At 32.7% G+C, this 20,357-nt stretch overlaps 1 protein-coding gene across 2 annotated transcripts in view; it reads right to left on the bottom strand.

Moving 5' to 3' along the window:
• Positions 1-20,357, bottom strand: part of NRG3 (neuregulin 3) — a 1,175,669-nt gene that overhangs the window by 710,761 nt on the left and 444,551 nt on the right. For both annotated transcript variants that reach the window (XM_001365491.4, XM_056800197.1), the window contains exon 2: positions 9,453-9,582. In XM_001365491.4, the coding sequence (XP_001365528.1) occupies positions 9,453-9,582 (130 nt within the window). The remainder of the gene's footprint in view (positions 1-9,452; positions 9,583-20,357) is intronic.

Below are 20,357 nucleotides of genomic sequence, written 5' to 3'. Positions count from 1 at the left end.
TTAATACCAGGAATACTAGGATGGTTCAATATTAGGAAAACCACCCACAAAATTGACCACATCAACAAGCAAACCAACAAATATCACATGATTATTTCAATACATGCAGAAAAAGCCTTTGACAAAATACATTATTCATTGCTATTGAAAACACTAGAAAGTATAGGAATAGAAGGGCCTTTCCTAAAAATAATAAACAGTATCTATCTAAAACCATCAGCAAACATCATCTGCAATGGAGATCAACTAGAAGTATTCCCAGTAAGATCAGGAATGAAACAAGGATGCCCATTATCACCTCCAGTATTTAAAATTGTACTAGAAACACTAGCAGTAGCAATTAGAGAAGAAAAAGAAATTGAAGGTATTAAAATAGACAATGAGGAGACCCGGCTATCACACTTTGTGGATGATATAATGGTCTACTTAAAGAATTCTAGAGAATCAACAAAAAAGCTAATGGAAATAATCAATAATTTTAGCAAAGTTGCAGGATACAAAATAAACCCACATAAGTCATCAGCATTTCCAGATATTTCCAATGCATCTCAGCAGCAAGAATTAGAAAGAGAAATTCCAATTAAAATCACTCTAGAAAATATAAAATACTTAGGAAGACAAGACAAAAAGAGGAACTATTTGAAAACAACTACAAAACACTTTCCACACAATTTTAAAACTAGATCAAAATAACTGGAAAAACATTAATTGTTCCTGGGTAGGGCAAGCTAACATAATAAAAATCACAATCCTACCCCAACTTATTTACTTATTTAGTGCCATACTGATTGAACTACCAAAAAATGTTTTTACTGAATTAGAAAAAAAAATAACAAAGTTCATTTGGAAGAACAAAAGATTAAGGATATGCAGGGAAATAATGAAAAACAAAATATGAAGGAAAGCGGCCTACCAGTACTAGATCTCAAACTTTACTATAAAGCAGTGGTAATCAAAACAATATGGACTAGCTAAGAGACAGAAAGGAGGAATAGTGGAATAGACTTGAAGTAAGTGACCTCAGCAAGACAGTCTCTGATAAAATCAAAGATCCCAGCTTTGGGGACAAAAATCCACTATTTGACAAAAACTGCTGGGAAAATTGGAAGACAGTATGGGAGAGATTTGGTTTGAACCACCATCTCACACTCTACAGCAACATAAACTCAGAATGGGTGAATGACTTGAATATAAAGAAGGAAACTATAAGTAAATTAGGTGAACACAGAATACTGTATTTGTCAGATGTTTGGGAAAGGAAAGATTTTAAGACCAAGCAAGAGTTAGTAAAAATTACAACATGTAAAATAAATAATTTTGATTAAATTAAATTTAAAAGTTTTTAATCAAACAAAACTAATACAACCAAAATGAGAAGGGAAGCAACAAAGTGTGAAAATATTTTCATAACAAAAACCTCTCATAAATATCTAAATACTCAAATTCATAAAGGGCTAAATCTATTGTACAAAAAAATCAAGCCATTCCCCAATTGATAAATGGGTAAGGGACATGAATAGGAAAATTTCAGATAAATAAATTAAAACTATTAATAAGCACATGGAAAAGTGTTCTAAAGCTCTTATAATCAGTGAAATGCAAATCAAAACAACTCTGAGGTATCACCTCATACCTAGAAGATTGCCTAACATGAAAGCAAAGAAAGTAATAAATGTTGGAGGGGATGTGGCAAAATTGGGACATTAATGCATTGCTGGTAGAGTTGTAAATTGTTCTAACTATTCTGTAGGATAATTTGCAACTATATCCAAAGTGCACTAAAAGACTACCTGCTCTTTGATCCAGCCATACCACTGCTGGGTTTGTACACTAAAGAGATAATAATGAAAAAGACTTGTACAAGAGTGTTCATAGCTGCGCTCTTTGTTGTGGCAAAAAAGTGGAAAATGAGGGGATGCTTCTCAATTGGGGAATGGCTGAACAAATCTTGGTACATGTTGGTGATGGAATTCTATTGTAGGAATAGTGAACTGGAGGAATTCCATGTGACCTAGAACAAACTCCAGGAATTGATGCAGAGTGAGAGGAGCAGAACCAGGTGAACATTATAAACACAGACTGATACACTGTGGTACACTCGAATGTAATGGACTGCACTATTAGTAGCAATGCAGTGATCCCAAAAAATTATGAGGGATTTATGAGAAAGAACACTGTCTACATTCAGAGGAAAATCTATAGGAGTAGAAACAGAAGAAAAAACAACTGCTTGATCACATGGGTTGCTGGGGATATGATTGGGAACTCTAAATAATAACCCTAGTGCAAACATCAATAATATGTAAATAGGTTTTGATCAAGGACACATGTAAAACCCAGTGGAATTATGCATCGGCTATGAGAGGGACTCAGGAGAGGGTTAGGGAAAGAACATGATTCTTGTAACCATGAAAAAATATTCTAAATTGACTAATTAAATGAAATTTAAAATAAAATAAAATCTTGCACCTAAAAATATTCGTTCCTAAGTTTGGCTTCCTTAGGAAAGAATGGGCAAAGATATATTTGGAAAATGAATGGAAGATAAAAAAACATATTTTCTTTAAGGAAATGTTACTATAGGATTTTACATTTATACCCTTAAAATTTAATCATATTAAATGTAAGTCAATATTTAAATTTAAAGAAAGCCCTTTTTGGAAACATATTTTATGAACCAATGTACTAATTTATATTTATAAGTTTGCAACATCCATACATTTCATGAAAATATTTTAGTGTTATAGTATTTAAAGACAGAAAGAACCTTATATGTCAATTGGTCCAAACCTCATTTTGCAGATGAGAAAACTAAAGCTATATATAAAGACAGTCGAATATTTTTCATATGATCTTAGAGTTAGTAAATAGAAAGGCTGGGATTTGACTTAAAATCTTTTTACATCTAAGCACATTTCCTCATCCACTATAGTATCTCCTCTCCAAATTAATTCCAATAACTGAAACATAATATGAATAAGAACCCAATAAGCCACCATTATAACTTCACATTATGTTTGCATTCATTCATTCACTGAGTATCATCATGCTTCAAGTAGCTAAGGATTCACTTTAACCCTATCAACTCCTATTCTCATTTTCTCTGTTTTGTTTACAAGGATATCAAGGGTGACATTTCCCCAAATGCCTCAAATTTTAATACATTGAATTATGAAATTTATCACATTACTATCTAGAAACCATATTTAAAGAGATTATGGGCTTATTTTGTCCTTTAATAAACTCAAGTTAACTCAAAGTTATCACAACTATTATATTTAAAAGAGGATAATTTGGATAAATCCATTAGTGAATAGTAAATAGTATCCTAATTATGTGGTAGAAATAATGAATCTTCAATATAAGGTATTTAATAACCCATGCTAAACTATTGCTTATTATGAATAGCAAATTCACCAGTCTATGGATTCTAAAGTCTATGTTTTTCCCTCTTTAAAAACTGGGCCATTTCCCATCTTCAGTTTTCTAGTACAGTTCCCCTTTTCCATGATTCCTTAAAATTGTGAATGTCAATGCAGTGATCACTCCTACAACTTTCCTTTAGTGTCTAGTGATGTATTTGATCTTGGCTAGTTTATTTAAATTTTGTTCAAGGAATAAGGTGATCTTATACTATGTCTTATTCTTTGGGGTTTTAATTCCCCACTTGTTCAACTATTTCCAGTTTGAAGATCATTCCCCTAAACTGAGCATCTGTTGACATTTTACCATCTGCCCCAAAGCAGAGGTGCTAACTTTATATTGTTTTTTTCTTCAAATGTAATTTTTTTGTCCTTCTGACAAAATCCTCTAATAATTTTAGGCTTTTCCTTTCTTGAAATAATTGTTATACACACATGCAAGTTTTGTGTATTCACTTGCTCATGTTTACATTTATTACATACATTCTTTCAAAATCTATACTCATCATCTTGGCCTTGGCAAAGACATGACATAAATAGCTCATTCAGAAGAAATGATGTTCTTTGATTAAATGTAAGTTTCTGATAAATATTATGTAGAGTTTCAATGATACTTTTGTGCTCTTCATTATGGTCTTAAAATTCACCATAAATCATTCAAGGACAACTCTTCTCTAGAGGAGGACTGAACTGGAAAATATTCTAGAAGAGAGTAAACAGTTTGCTTCATTGGTGTCATAATACTCCAAGGTTAATATCCATTTTTAGAAAATGAAACTATTTTGACAAGCTACACTGATTGAGAATAAAGGGAAGTTTCATTATAATTTGGAATATTTTTCATAGCAAGGGCAATCAGTATACCTTCTATTATGAACATCGTTGACTTGTGAATACTGCTATATAGCAAATTACTTAAATTATATTTGGGTTGAGACAAATATCATCAGCTGAATGTTTCAATGTTTACCTTGGAAAATCTGTGATGAAATTAAAATGCCTCTTAAGATTTTCATCCTGTTATTATTCTGTGTCTTATTATAGGCACTATATTACATTATCTTTAGAGCCAAATTCTGTAGAATCTTTCAGAATCATCTTCTTACAGTCCATGGAAAAAAGGTTGATGCATAATTGTTTTCCATTTGATTTTATTGATAACATAAAATTAAATATCATTCTCTCTTAAGGCTTTGGAGGAAATATTTAGAAAATGGACCGTTGTCTTTAGCAAAACTTAATATATTGGGGGCAATTTGATGGCTTAGTGGATAGAGCCATGCCCCAACATCCTAGCCCTTAATACCCTTCTGCCTTATAACCAATACTTAGTATTGATTCCAACACATAAGGTAAGTGTTTTAATTTTTAAATGTTACTATATCTCCCTGAGTGATGGCTAGATTACTTAATAGGTAGGATCTTGCATTTCTTTTCATTCAGGAGTTCAAAGTCATTAGCAATTGTTTGAATTTCTCCCATGGATATTATTATTTGATAGACAATATCTGATGAACCTCAAAGACATTCACTCAGAAAATAATCTAATTAGCCTAATCTAGGGAGACCTCTTATCAACAATTACTACTTTGTAAATTCCAACCAAGTCAGATCAGTCCTCTGAATATTTTCTGCCATCCATAGGTAGATTAAAGTTAATGTCATGTTCTCTTTCTCATTTTGTAATAGAAGGATTACTTATGTGTCCCTAGGTAAAAGGTTGAACTGTGAGGAGAGTAAAATGCACATCCATATAAAATGTTAGGTAAGAAAGCAACCCCAGATACTGTAGATGGGGAATTCCTTGGGGGCCCTGGTCCTTTTGGGCACCTTAACAACAGCATAGACCCAAGTTTGTATTCTGAAACATATTTCCAAATAATGAGCTCAATATGTGGGGAGGAGGTAGAATAATTAAAGTGTGTGTTTGTGTGTATGTGTGTGTGTCTAAAACAGTAATCAGATCACTAGTACCATGACATTTCCCTAACAATGGTTAATTAATTAATTTTTCTAACTCAACTTTTCCAATTATGGGTAATGGATAATCATATGAAGAAGAAGAATTGTACCTCATATTAAGAAGCTCATTGGATGGTGAAGCCTTTCAATCCCAAGTTATTGCAATCAAAATTGCTAAAATAACTGCCAACATGTTGGGCTTCAGATATGCCAGAAGTTCTATAGTTTCTCTCCCTTTGGTCATGAATCCTGGAATAGCTTTGTTGTAAAGCTGTCCAAATTAGAATATTGTTCCCCTCTACCCTGAATCTTCTCCAGACTGTATATTCAACCACAGTCTCCAAATTAGAAAAAAAATATTACTAGGGCTAGTGAAATGCATACAATATCCTGCTTAAGAAAAAAGTAGTTATGTTATCTCACTGATGTCAATCCATTGCAAAAGGAAATTCTTAGATATTTTAAAATGATATAAACCACAAAGAACCTGTGAAGATCCTGATCCCATCAACATTCTACCATATGACATATCAACTCTCCTCATGTACTGGTTATATTGAGACTTAATTTTTTGGTAGTTTTATATTTCAGAAGAATACAGTAGATTTTTTTAAAGACTAAAAGATTCCCAAAATCACTATTTCAGATCAAACCTATGAACAGTCCCTTACCTATCAAAGGACTAGAAAAGACATTTTTCAGCATCAATAATAAAAAGAAAACATTTTAAACTTGAAGTTGTGCCCAATTCACTTTTGTTCTATTCCCAATACTTATCAAATGGTTAAATAACAGTAGTCACTTATTTTTTGGATGACAATAAGGGATGCTCCTTTCCCCAGGTTTCCACGTATCTAAATAAAACAAGAAAATTAATTATGCACATTAACTCCTGGTTTTCTTCAGAACAATTTTATTTGAGAAGCTGTATTGTCCTTTGTGTTCTTTCTCATATTTTTCTTCTTTTCTGGTTGAATTGTTCCTATTAGTGAAATCCCAAGATTATTTTATGCTTTCAAAATACATGGAATCAGTTTGGAAACAAGTTTCTTTGACAGGAACAAATTGAATATTAACAAAAACATCTGAATGGAGTGGATATTATTTAATCAGAAAGTGTTTAATTGAAAGCTCTTGCTCATCAACCTAATAATAGTAAATGATAATAGCTTCCATCTAACAGGAGCTGGGCCACTATGTATCATGCTTAATGGGGAGACTAGGATCACAGGGGTAAGTGGTCCTCAACTAGGTGTTAAATAAGCATGAAACAATTTAGCTGCTTGTTTTCCTAGTAATTTCCTCAATTCAGAAAGTAAATGGAGATATCTTCCTTTAATTATGATGATGCTCAAGTCAAGGAGAAAAAGAAGGATGAATGATAGAATAATCTAGCTAAATGAGTTTGTCTCCCCATCCCCACACCATTCACAACAGCCTCATTTCTCCTTATAGTAAATACTTTAGTATCAAAAATATTGACTATTTGAGCCATGCATTTTAAGGAGGTAAAGGGATGGGGCATGATATACTTTTAACCATTTTCTTGTGTTAATATTATTCAAAGATATTTTATTTTCCTAATTACACATAATAATTTTCAGCATATGTTTTCTGAACATATAAGATCCATAATGTCTCTCTTTCTCCCTTGTTTTCACTTTTTCAGAGATGATAAGGAATTTGATCTGGAATTTAACATTTTCTTAAGGAAAATAGGTAGGCTAAATAAGTGTTCATCTATGTTTCTCATATAAATACATACATATACACACATTTTGGGTACTGTACTTAAAAGTCATTAATGGATCCTATTAGAAAGAATAAATTATGATCACATGACTATTAAGTGATACATCTAAAACCAAAATTCAGGAATCTAGATCTTTGAGTTCCTGGGAAATTCTATCAAAACAAGTCTATTTTTTCTACTGTTATTCTAAATTTCCACATTCTTTCTTTCTGATCTTATTCCATCTGCATGCAGGTCCCTATCTCTGTATTTCTTTCTACTTTCTGACTTTGCCTGTTTTTTGTCTGCCTCTCTTAATCCCCTTTTTTGTCTTCTGCTTTTTTTCCCCACATTTCATTCTACACCTATATCATTTTCCATTTTTTTCATTCTCTTATTGTGCCCATTTCAATGATGAATAAAACAAGGCAGATAGATTAACTTTACCAAGGTCATAAAATGAGTAAATAGTTGAGTCTGGACATGAATGTGTATCTTCCTAAATCTTGTTCCAGCATGCTATGTACATTGCCACACAGATAACGCTAAATGATAGTTTTTTTAAACCTCTTATGAAATGATCAGAGAGACAGCCATACCATGGCAGATAGAGAATAGTTCTCAGAGCCAGGGCTATCTGGATTCAAGTTCAACCTCTGACACACATTGGCCGTGTGTCCCTGGGTAAATGATTTAACCTCTAAGACGCCTGGGAAATTCCCTGAGACTTGAGTTACAGCTTCCAATTTGTTTTGATAGAATTTCCTCATTGGTACTTCCCTATACTAATGTACTCAGAAGTTTAAATAAAAAAAAAAGGGAAAAATTACTACTGTAATCTTGTCTTAAAGAGAGTACCATCCTTCCCCCCAAAAAGGTAAAATCTCCTAGTCAAACAAAAAAAATGCATTAAATATTGTAAACACTTATTTGAATAACCTTTAAAGATTTTTAACATCAGGTGCAAAGCATTCATTAGTTCTTCATGATTCAAAATAGCAAGTCCTCTGAAACTAATGTTCTAACATGAAAGGAAGAAAGAAGCCAACATCAAAGGAGAAGTCCCAAGGCTAGCAACTCAATCATGCTCTATGCGAAAGAACAGTATCAGAACTATCCCTGACTGTGTGCCTAAATAGCTGGCCACACTTTGACCAAAGTTTCCATTTCATGCAAGTAGATGGGGCTTTATTTCCAGAACCTCTAAATAAAGGGTTTTGAAATCTAATAGTTCTTTCAATAATCAAGCAATGATATAGGTTGAGGAGAAGTATATATAGTTAAGCAATAGCTCTAGTGAAAGGAGAAAAAAATGAGTCACAGTTTTCCATGTTCCATGATTCAGAATAATCAATTTAATAACTGTATCACATAAGAAAAACAAATAAAGGGAAGGAAAGAAGTTTGGATATAAATGATCAGTGAAGCATATAAAATTCAAGAAAAAAAAACAAATTAAAAGTGTAGTCTGGAGAATAAAAACTCAGTAGGATACTTATTGTGTGATTCTAATTTGATTTCCTACAACGGGGTGATAGGAAATGAAGCTGCAGTGCCTATAAGCACATTATTTATCTACATACGTTTGGACCTTGTTTATTGGCAATTGGAGTGTAATCTTGTGTCTCTGAAGACGTCATAAACAGCCACCTTCCATAACCCCACCACTGGCTTTGTGCTCTGCAGCTCAGTCACTAGCCTGGCATGGGGCTGTGTTGGTGCATTGGGCTCATTATTCTTACTAAAAGGCATTTTATGAGCAGGTGTGTTTTCCTTTAAAATGATAAATTGCAAGGGAATTATTGAACTGAGGAAAAAGCGTACCACCATAACTTCATTAGAACACGCCTGTGGACTACTAGAGATGATACAGGGGAGCAGAAGCTATTTGGCCTGGTGGTTCAACACTGCACAATCATATCTTTTGTCTTTCCTCCAAAGGAGGAAATTATTTAATTAGAAATTAATTAGAAATAAGTATTTCTGAACATTAGGGAATAAATGAGAACATTATTCTTTGACATGTATGAGTCTTACAATGAATGATATTAAATATTTAAGTAATATTTAAATATAAGTATTATAAGAATATAATACCTATATAGGTAAACTTTTCTGAGTGCAACCAATTTAGCACTTAACATTCTGACTTCTGGTTTCTATTGCACAGATATTAGAGATGATGAGGCACTTTGGCCTCCCATATTTACAATTCAAACTCATCCATCACAATGGTTTTGGTGTTTGTCTCTGTATTGTGCCACATTCCATTTTCTCCCCAGCTATGCACAGACTGAACAGACAAGATTGTGGGTCAGTGGATGGCCCTGGCTTACCGGCAGTGTTTGTGTGACCCCGTCAAGGTCTCAATCACAAAGCATTCTCCTTCATTCAGACAGTATGCCAGATCCTTGTCTTTGCACGGCTTAAAGTGCTCTGATCGTTCAGTGGAATATGTGGTCGTATCTGTCAAAGGAAATGCACAAGGGAAGGAAAAATACAGTCAGTATCTCATCAAAATCAAACCCATTTTGTCACAAAAAAAGTCACAAAAACAATCATAGAAATATGTGTATTGACAGACTTTCTTCTGGAAAAGAAGCATAGGACTCCATGGCACAATATGGACAAGCAAGACAACTTGATGCCTTTGTTTATATGGGACCAGTTATGTAGAATATGGTCACTTTATAAAATTGTTCTATTTCTAAATTATATTTTATTCAGTTGACTCACCCCCCCATAAATCACCAGTTTAGAAAACATTAGCAGTAAAAAAAAGTGAGTTAAAGGGTACATAATAAAAGTTTTCTGTGTCTGCTTTCATTAATTTAGGTTTTAACAAATATGGTACATGAGAAATGGATATGCCCATCTCTCTTTTTTTATTGCATCCATATGACATTAAACATCTGATCAATTGATATTGTGACTCCTCAGTGGCAATGTGGATTTCTAGTTTTTTAGTTACAGCTCTAATTGGCTAATAGCAGAACCAATTATTCTTCCAGTGTCTCTCCCTTTATTGCATCATTAAAATGCTAATACAACAAATACCCAAACAGACTTTCATGGGTGAAGAAGGTTGGATTCACCTATTTAATAGAATCAGATTTTTGCTATTCCTTAGCTTTCTTTGAGGGATATAGGTAGAAAAGTCATTTTTCTTATGCAAGTCATTTCAAATCAAGAGGCATTATCCTCATATGTTCTGGATATCAGGAGTACAAAGACAAAACAAAAGAAAGTTAAAAAAAGAAAGGAAAGAAAGAAGGATCTGCCCTCAAGAACTTTACATTCTACTTATTCAGAAGAATAGAGGAGATAACATGTAAATAATGAAGCCCATACCTAATCTTGAAAAGCAGGTGCAAAGATTACTAACAACGGAATGGTAAAGGAGAGTGAAAAACCTTCCTTTTTATATTTACTGACACCTAAGCTGACACTTGAAAGAAGTATCAGAGATATTTGGGAAAGTGGTGGAGAAGAGGGGATACACTGTAGGCATGGCACAAGACCATGCAGAGCTATGAAGATGGAGACAGAGTGATAAAAATATTTGTTTGACTAAAATGGAAAATTTGTGAAAAGAGCAATTAAACAGTTGTCTGGGGTATATTCTCAGAGCTGCATTTTCTTTGATTTCTCTGTTTCTGTCAAATGGGTTAAGTGAGTTTCCTTACTACTAGCTATGTATGCTTGTGGTGGAACTGGTATTTGATGGGAAAAGGGTGAAGTTTGGGATATAAAGCCTGGGATGATGCTACTCGCTAAAATGAATGAAACAGTGATTAGAAGGGGGTTTCAACTTAATGTCAGATTCCCTAGACTAATAGTATTTAAGGATAGAGATAGATATAAGGCTAGCCGAATAATAGTTCTCTCTCTGAGGAAGACAGAATGGCCAAGCTTCTGGCCCCAACATCTAGCTTCCTTTCCTGGAAAAAATATACTCACAAGCACAAAAAATGCATACAAACAAAACTATATGTGTATAGATTTATACATATATGTCCACATGTCCTTATATACAGATATTTTATACTTATATTTAATTACTTAAATTAATATTTATTGGGATAGCATGGTGGTATAGTAGATAGGACACAAGGCTTGGAGTCAGGAAGATCTGAGTTCAAATATGACTTCAGAAACTTATTAGCTGGATGATCCTGGGCAGTCACTTAACATGGTTTGCTTCAGTTTTCTCATCCATAAAATGGTCTGAAAAAGGAAACAGTAAACTACTCTCCAGGGTTTTTTTTTTGTCAAAAATAAAACAAATAGGATCACAAGAGTCAAGAACTACTGAAAAACAATAGCCACAAAATGCTATTATCCTTCCCTCCCTCCTCCATTTTCTGAAATAGAATGAAATATATTTTGGATGATGGGAACAGTATTGTATTTTTTTTTATTTTGGATCACTAGTGTTGGTTTCCTGTTTTGAATAAATGCTTTCATTTGTTACTGAGGCCAAATTCTGCAGTTATGAAAGCTGATCACTGAAAATGTACCACCCTGCCTGGGTAAATAAATACACTTACATATATACTGATATGAAAATCATTGCCAGAATTTCAGTTCTAGGCTAGTTTGGTTCAGTTCAGTTTAACTATAATTAATTGATTAAGGAGTCTACCTGCCAAGACAAACCCAGGAACTCTATGATCACAATGATAAAAAACACTTTGGATAAATAAAGTCAGATCTAGAAAAAGGGAAAATCACTAATTGCTATGAATAGGCCACAGTGATATAAAATATATAATTATACTTAATTAATGTACATATTCAGTATAAATATCAAACTACCCATAATTATTTCATAGAGCTAGAAAAAATAATAATAAAATTCATAAGGAAGAGCAAATGGCCAAGAATATCAACAGAATTAATGAAAAAAATGTGAAGGAAGGTGACTTAGCTGTACCAAATCAAACTGTATTACAAAGTGATGATCACTGGAATGATCTCGTATTGGCTAGAAAATAGAGTGATACTCAATGAATAGACTAGGCACTCAACAAAAAAATTAGTAAATTACCATATTAACATTTTTGACAAACATTAAGATTCAATTCTTTTGGGAGAAGAATTCCTTATTCAACCAAAACTGCTGGGAAAACTGGAAAATAGTATGGCAGAAACTAGGCACAGACCAAGATCTTGCACCATATACCCTGGGAAAGTCCAAATGGATACACGATTTAGATATAAAGAACAAAAATATAAGCAAATTAAGGGAGTATAAAATTGTCTTCCTGTCAGATCTGTGGATAAGGGAAGAATTTATGCAGCAACAAGACATACGATTTATGAGACATAAAATAGGTAATTTTGACAGAATTAAATTTTTAAGAAGTTTTTGAACAGTATCAATGATACCAAGATTAGAAAGGGAAACAACAAACTGAAGTAAAAAAAAAAACAAAAAAACTAAGTCTCTGACAAAAGCCTTATTTCTCACATATTTGGAGAACTGAATTAAATTTATAAGAAAGGAAGTCATTCTCCAATTGCAAAATGGTCAAAGGTTATGAAAATAATTCTCAGATAAGAACATGCAAACTATCTTTATTCATATAAAAATGTTCCAAATCAGTATTATTTAAATAAAGGCAAATTAAACAATTCTGAGATACCACCTCATACCTATGAGAGTGGCTAATAAGACAAAAAAGGAAACATAAATAAATATTGGAAAAGATGTGGAAAATTAGGACACTAATGTACTATTGACAGAGCTATGAAAAGATATAACCATTCTGGAGAAACCATGCCCAAATGGCCATCAAACTGCCTACTCTTTGACCCAGTAATACAACTACTGGGTCTATATCCCAAAAATATTAAAGATGGAGGATAGAACCTGTTTTTAACAAAATATTTATAGCAGCTCTCTTAGTTGTAGCAAAGAACTGTAAACTAAAAGGATGTCCATCAAAGGGTATTTTGGCTATACAAGTTATTGTGCATGATTTTAATCAAATATTGTTGAGCCATAAGAAATGATAAACAAGATGGAAAGAAGGAGAGAACATAAATGTCAAAATGTCAGAAAATGATTTTGGAAAATTTTATTGACATATAATCTTAGAAAACAAATTTTCATTTTAAAAAAGGGGAAAAAAGAAATTTAAGGGATATATTTTCAAGCTTCATGGTCTTTTCTAATTGGATGATACTAATACCACTAACAATTAAATATTAGAAGGAGAGGACTTGGTGTTCATTTGAATCATTTATGAAAATCTTATCAAATAAATATTTTTCATACAATAGAAAATTATATTCATATTACTATTCTCTAATTGTGGCTATCCTTTGGCAAGGGGTTGGAGTGCATGACAATCAATCATAGAGTGAACTGCCTTTCCTTATTTCCTTCAACATATCTACACAAAAGGAATTTGGCTAAAATGGACTTAAAAAACAGCCAGGAAGGAGACAAGAAGAGAAAAGTCAGAGCAGCATTTAGCCTAGGGATGGACATAGGAGGATATTATTGGTTTGCCATTGCAAGTAATGCCTTATATGAATACTCTTCTTCATGCTGCTCTTATTGACAGTGTGTTCCCTATCAAAGCTTAGGGCTCAGGGGAGATATCTTTTATTAGAGCCTAAAAATACCTCTACTGCCAAGTTTAGAGGTTCCAACAATGCATGGGGTATGCACTGTTAAACGTGTATTTTATTTTAGATGACAGATTAGTAGCAAAAGAATCAAAGAAAGACATAAATATTTCTATAGCCATAGGTAGAGATAGAGAGATGGATAGATAGATGTAAACACAGAGATGAAGATAGTACCTATTTTTCTTTTATCTATCCATCCATGTATCTATCTATCTATCTATCTATCTATCTATCTATCTATCTATCTATCTATCTATCTTTCTATGTCTATCTGTCTGCCTATCTACCTATCTCTTTAAAACAAATTCCAAATTCATTAATGCAGAGGCTGATGAAAATATTTGTTAGAGATAGATGCCACCTCTATCTGTATCAACCTATCTCTATCCATGGAAGGCAAGCTCAATTTCAATAATACAGGTCTTTCTGATCAAATATTTGTTAGAGGTGATAGATAGAAGTATGTTTATGTCATTCTTTGTCTGTCTTTCTCACACACACAAATCTGTATAATTAACAAAGCTCTATAAAGGATTTAGAAATTCTAATAATTTTGGTATATACATTACCGAACTTCAGTTTTACATACAGACATATATACACTTATGTATTATATGTGTGCATAACATTTTATACACATATAACATCTTAAGTCAATATGTGTAACATTTTATTATATTGTATCATATATACATATCATATAATATGGACATATATTATGCATTAGGTATACTAATGTCATGCATGCATGTACATAATACATAATATATGTATGTATATATATGTATATACACAGCTTAGAAATACTAAGGAATTCATTATCATGATACTATGTTCAGAAAACCAACTGGGAATAAACACGGTAAAAGAGGAAAAAGTGATGAATTTGGAAATTTAAAAACCAGGGTTGAGATCTGACCTTTCCACATTAAATCTATGTGATCTTTAGAATAATTTTAAAGGTTTCTAGGACTCAGTTTCCTTATCTATAAAACAATGGGTTGATATTAGACAATCTTTGAGGTTATAAATTACTGATTTTGAAATAATTTATCATGGACTTCTTTGAAAGATTTGATGAAACCTAGGGATCCCATTTTAGAATAATGTATTTATAAATGTATTAATTTAAAAAGGAAAAACAATTATATTGTATTGAAATATCATTGTCAAAAAATCAAATAATCAAGTTGCCAGACGCCATAATACCATCCCTTGAATATAAGCATGAAAATAACAGAGGAATTGGGAAGGTAATAGAAAAAATCTGCAAGGATTTCAGACAAATATTGAGAGACATGGAACAAAAAGGTGCTGGGCTTGGAGTGCTAATAGACAGAGGTTCTAGTCTTACCTTTGGCATACCAGCTATATGACTTTTACTAAATCAGGCGATTCTGTAAGACTATCATTGATAGAAAAGTTACAGATTTGCTAACATTAGTATATAGTCTTCACTAAAGGTCGCTAATAAATATGAAGTCATAGGTCTATAGACATAGAAGAAAAGGTTGTTTTGCTATCCTCTAAAATATAAGCTGTCTGTAATAGGATGCCTGTTACTGATACCATGTTAAGGACTATAACAGGTTTTCCATTTCCCAAGCTGAAACTTTGGTGGCTTAATGTCTTTCATTGAGAGACATTCTTCCTATCTCTACATGACTCACCATAAATAGCCTGATGCTAAAAGGATCATAAATCCATGGCGTCTTAAAGATGAAAAGGACATAGAGGCTTTTGAGTATGATTTGTACTAAAGGTAACAATGGTTTCATCATTTTCACCTAATATGCATGGGTTTGTTTTTACCTAAACTGTTGAGTATTTGAGGTAAATGACATGCTTTCAAATTCTACTTTGATACATACTAGCCATGTCATCATCATATTGCTAAACCTCAGTTTCTTCCTCTAATGAAATGGGGATACTCATATTCCCTCTTGCACAATATAGGTGTGGGGAAAATGTCATTTAAAGGTCATATAATTTTGGTGTGTTCAATATTTGGGATTTGTAGGTGGGCATCCATACAGTGAATGATTCTGTGACTGCATTCGTCCACAGTAAATGCTTAAAATTCAAGAGCTCATATCAAGAAATTAGATGTGAAATACAATATTCTCAACTGCTACTCTGATTGTTGCACTACATTAATTCACTATCAGTTAGCTAACTTTTCCTTTAATTTCTTATTACCCATTTATTGATATTCACTGATCATTCCTACATGAACAGCTTAGTCATTTACATAACATACAACATAAAGAGCTAGATTCTTGTTTTTTAATCAGAGATTTTAATTAGCTACAATTTCAGAGTACAATGCAATGGCGAGCCAATTACAATCAATTAATTTCCATCTGACAATTGCTGTCTCTAGTGGTTGCCACACTGTGCTGTGGGATGATTTCTCTAGTCATAGTTGAACATCTACTGAACATTAATAAGTTTCAGGGCATATAAATGAAAATTCCCGAATTAAATGAGAGAAAATAAATTCTCCACTGAGGATTCAACCTTAAAATTCATTAATGTTTTCATACCTTCATTTGTTGTTGTTCATATTATTTTTATGATTGGAAATCAAATGTTCCCTGTATTAGGTACTGCCACATTACTGTGTTTTAAGTCAGCCTTATATAATGATGTAGTAAGAATTAAATTTAAAAAATATTTTATACCACATCCGCCCACAGTGAAAAAGTGTCTTTTTCACCAGCAAATTTCATATGTCCAAAGATATATCTCAATGCCTCATATATATTAGACAACATATGTTATTTTGATTTAAATTATTTTTTTAAAGTCTGCTAGAAAGCACAGAAATCCTTTGAATTAAATGAACTCACTCAAACAGAAGTATCTCAGTGAACTATATTGTTTGCTTGAATATTTTAGCCATTTTTATCCCACCCCACACTCCATATTGAATTAGTTGGTTACTTTGCCAATGAGTAGATCAATAAATGATCTGAGGGAGCTCTCAAGTCTACACAGATTCACAATTCTTTCTTCTATCTCTGGTAGGAGACTAAAGAAGAAGTCTGAGGGAGGTAAAAGTTATCCTTTTGTGATATCCAAGTCAATGGGATAAAGATGAGTTCTACTATCTTAGCTTCTTTAATAGTGTGAGGTAGATTCAACATCCATGAACAGAACTAAACTCTTCTGGTATTTATTTATACATTATGTTTTTTAAACTTTGGAAGTAATAAATTCTATTAGCTGGATTATTATGCAAAATAGATTTTGTTTTTTTCTTCCTAACATTACATTGATAAGGTTACAAGGGGCATTCTTTTATTATCATATCTGATAATCAGATCATACATACTATTTTAATTTATTTACCATTAAGCTTCTATGCTTCATAATTTAGTCAAACAATAGCATATGTATACTTTAGTTACTTTTGCTGACTTTCTTTGAGTTTTCTCTTCACAGAATGATTATCTTGAGTTCCACTACAGTGTGTTAAGTTACATTTAAAGAAGAAAATAGCTTCCTTAAATTAGAATTGGACTAATGGAAGCTAAAGGACAACAGAAAACAATAAAACAAATTACAAGAATGATAAAACAGAGGAAAATCTGAAATCTCCAGTGAAAAATAAAGTGACATAGAAAATAGATTCACAAGAGATAAACAGAGAAAAGTATTGAAATATTAGAGCAAACATTTATTTAGACCTCAGAAAATAGGAAATGCATCAAGTTGTGCTCGTTTTTATCATGAAGACTTAAAAAATGAAGGAAATAATGAATATTAAAATCAAAAGTATGCCTTAAATATCTTTTTTTTTCCTCTAAGAAAGTCTGTCAATTTTTCAGCACAATCCTGACATTTACTTCTCTGCAACAAAAAGTTTCTCACTCTACAGGTTGATGCCTAATGTTCCATCATGGAACTTTATCTCTTTATATGTTATCCAACCCAAAACATCTCTTAATATTTACTATATACACAGTACTATAATGGGCCCCAGAAATACAAAGACACAATTGAGAAAAAAAAGTTTATCTTCAAGGAGTTTATACTCAGATTAATCCTCATCAGAATGAAAATCTCTCAAGAAGAAAGAACAGTTTAAATTGAAATTAGTAATTTTTGCTTATTGTTAATAAGTTTTCAATTCTCTTGAAACATAATATAGTTTTTTAAAGAGATAGAACATAAAAGCTATAATATGCAACATTATTTAAACCTGTAGGGGTGGGAGAAGCTAAATCTCTGAAGTCTAATCTGAAGACCTTCACAATTTTTCACTAGTAGACTGAGTAAATTCACATATTCAAAAGACAATTCGATGAGACATACCTTACTATCTCTCTTCTTAAGGACCAAAGCAAAGTGTTTTGAATCTTTGCTGACCTCTTTTTGGCCACCCTTTTATACCCTTCCTATCAAATATCATCAGTGATTTCCTACCTGGCTTCCTGCCATTGTGGGATTTAAAATATTATTCTTTTGGGGTTTTTTAAGGAGCTTTCTTACATCTAATTTTCTGCAACACAAAATAGTACATATTTTCTTTCATTCCTTGTTCTGTGAGGTGCCAACTAAGGTTTCTGATTTATATTAAACATCCCACTTCAGTGTATAGGTTTGAGAGTTCTGGCATTCATAAAATTCATATAAATTGGCTTGAGTTTTTTTTTTTCATTGTAATTCATTATTCCATGGTTGAAAGGGAAAGGGGAGGAGGATTATTTATATTCTTTATGTTCTTCAAGTACATATCAATTTTTGACCATCCTAGAAAGGCCTGAAGTCTAAGTCTTGTGATTTACCCCTTACCAAGGCCATTGTTAACAAGATTACCAGTTTACATCCAGTTGATATCTATCTTCTTTGGGGGAGAATATCTGAGACCCAGAAACAGAAGTCAGTGCCCTACAGGGAAATGTACTAACCACAGTGGAAAAAAGGAGATGTTCCCAAATGCAAATGATAAATTAAGAATTGAATACTGGATTTTAAAAACAGGGATAAAAGCTAAAAGTGATTTTTTTCCTAATTAAATTTCTTCCATAAAGAAATTACAAAAGAAATTTCTTTTTAATTAGTTTCTTAAAAGTTAAATTTTCCTTTGCCTACCAAAGGTATAGAAATCAAAGACCAACCAATATGTTATTTAAGTTACTGCAATAAATAGACCAAATGATATAGAGAAAAATATGTAAGTTTTTTAAATCACTTTTTTCAGTAACTAGCTATAGAATACACATTATTGTGCTTTAAAGGGAAGAACGTTGGATTATACATCAAAAGACTCAGTTAAATTCTAGTCTTTGCTTTATCACTAATTGTGTCTTTTTGAGCAACTCACTGTACCACTCTGAATGGAGTTAGTCTATATTCCCTTTCATATAACATTTATTAAAAATCTATTTAGCAAAAAGGAGGGGGAGCTGAAGAGGCTCAGTGGATAGAAATCAAGACCAGAAGGCAGGAAGTCCCAGGTTCAAATCTGGTCTCAGACATTTCCTAGCTGTGTGAGCCTGGGCATGTCACTTGACCCCCATTGCCTAGCCCTCACCACTCTTCTGACTGAGAACCAATACAAAGTATTGATTCTAAGATGGAAGGTCAGGGTTTCAAATGTGTAAAGTATATAGGTAAGTGCTGAAGATTCAGAAGCCTAAAACAACAGCCCAGGAAAAAAGAAAGAAGAATGAGGTTGAAGTCACCAGACCTGGCTACAAATCCTGACTTCTGCTGTCACCTCAAAAACTAAATTAATATTTTGGACCTGTTTCTTCATCTATAAAATTGAAAGAGCTAGATGATGTAAAAAATGTTTCCATGTTTTTTTTGTTTAGTTGGTTTTCAGTCATATCCAACTCTTTGTGACCCCTTTTGGAGTTTTCTTAGCAGAAATACTGGAATAGTTTCTCATTTCTGTCTCCAGCTCATTTTATGGATGAGGAAACTGAGACAAACAGTGTTAAGAGACTTGCCCAGGGCAGCCCAGCTAGTAAGTGTCTATCCAGCAACAGATTTAACTCAGGAAGATGAGTCTTTGCCTCCAGGCTGACCACTATCCATGGTGCCAACTAGCTTTTCCTTTTAATCTACATTATTGTCTTCAAATGGTTACCCTCTAGATATTTTCTAGGTTTCCTTTTCCAGTTTTCCAATGCTACACTCTAGATATTTTGTAGGTTTTCTTTCAAGTCTGAATCTTTGATTCCTAACCTTATTGAGCTTAGAATTAAATATAGCCCATCTATGGAGTTGGGCATAGAACATATTCGCAATAATGTCTAGTATAAATACGGAAATTATTAAGGAAATTTTTAAGGAAAATGATTGATGGAGGAAGAAGCAAATTAATTGAGCCTTGAAAGGTTCAAAGACTTGAACAACGATTGGATAAGGAAAAGTACATTTCAAGCATTATAAGGAGAGGCAGTATGATTGATTAGAAAGATTAGGAAGATAATAAAATTTATGTCTCATCACATTAGGGTCAAAGGACCTGAGTTCAAATCCTGGCCTGCCCACTTAATACTGATGGGACTAATTTACTTAATTCTTAATTTCAACCATTACATTTACAAATTGGGAAGATTTGTTGACTACTAAGGAATTAC

The sequence above is a fragment of the Monodelphis domestica genome, chromosome 1 (genome assembly GCF_027887165.1).
Source record: "Monodelphis domestica isolate mMonDom1 chromosome 1, mMonDom1.pri, whole genome shotgun sequence".
Classification (NCBI taxonomy): domain Eukaryota; kingdom Metazoa; phylum Chordata; class Mammalia; order Didelphimorphia; family Didelphidae; genus Monodelphis; species Monodelphis domestica.
The sequence above is the reverse complement of the archived record's forward strand: the minus strand, read 5'-3'. Positions and strand labels throughout refer to the sequence as shown.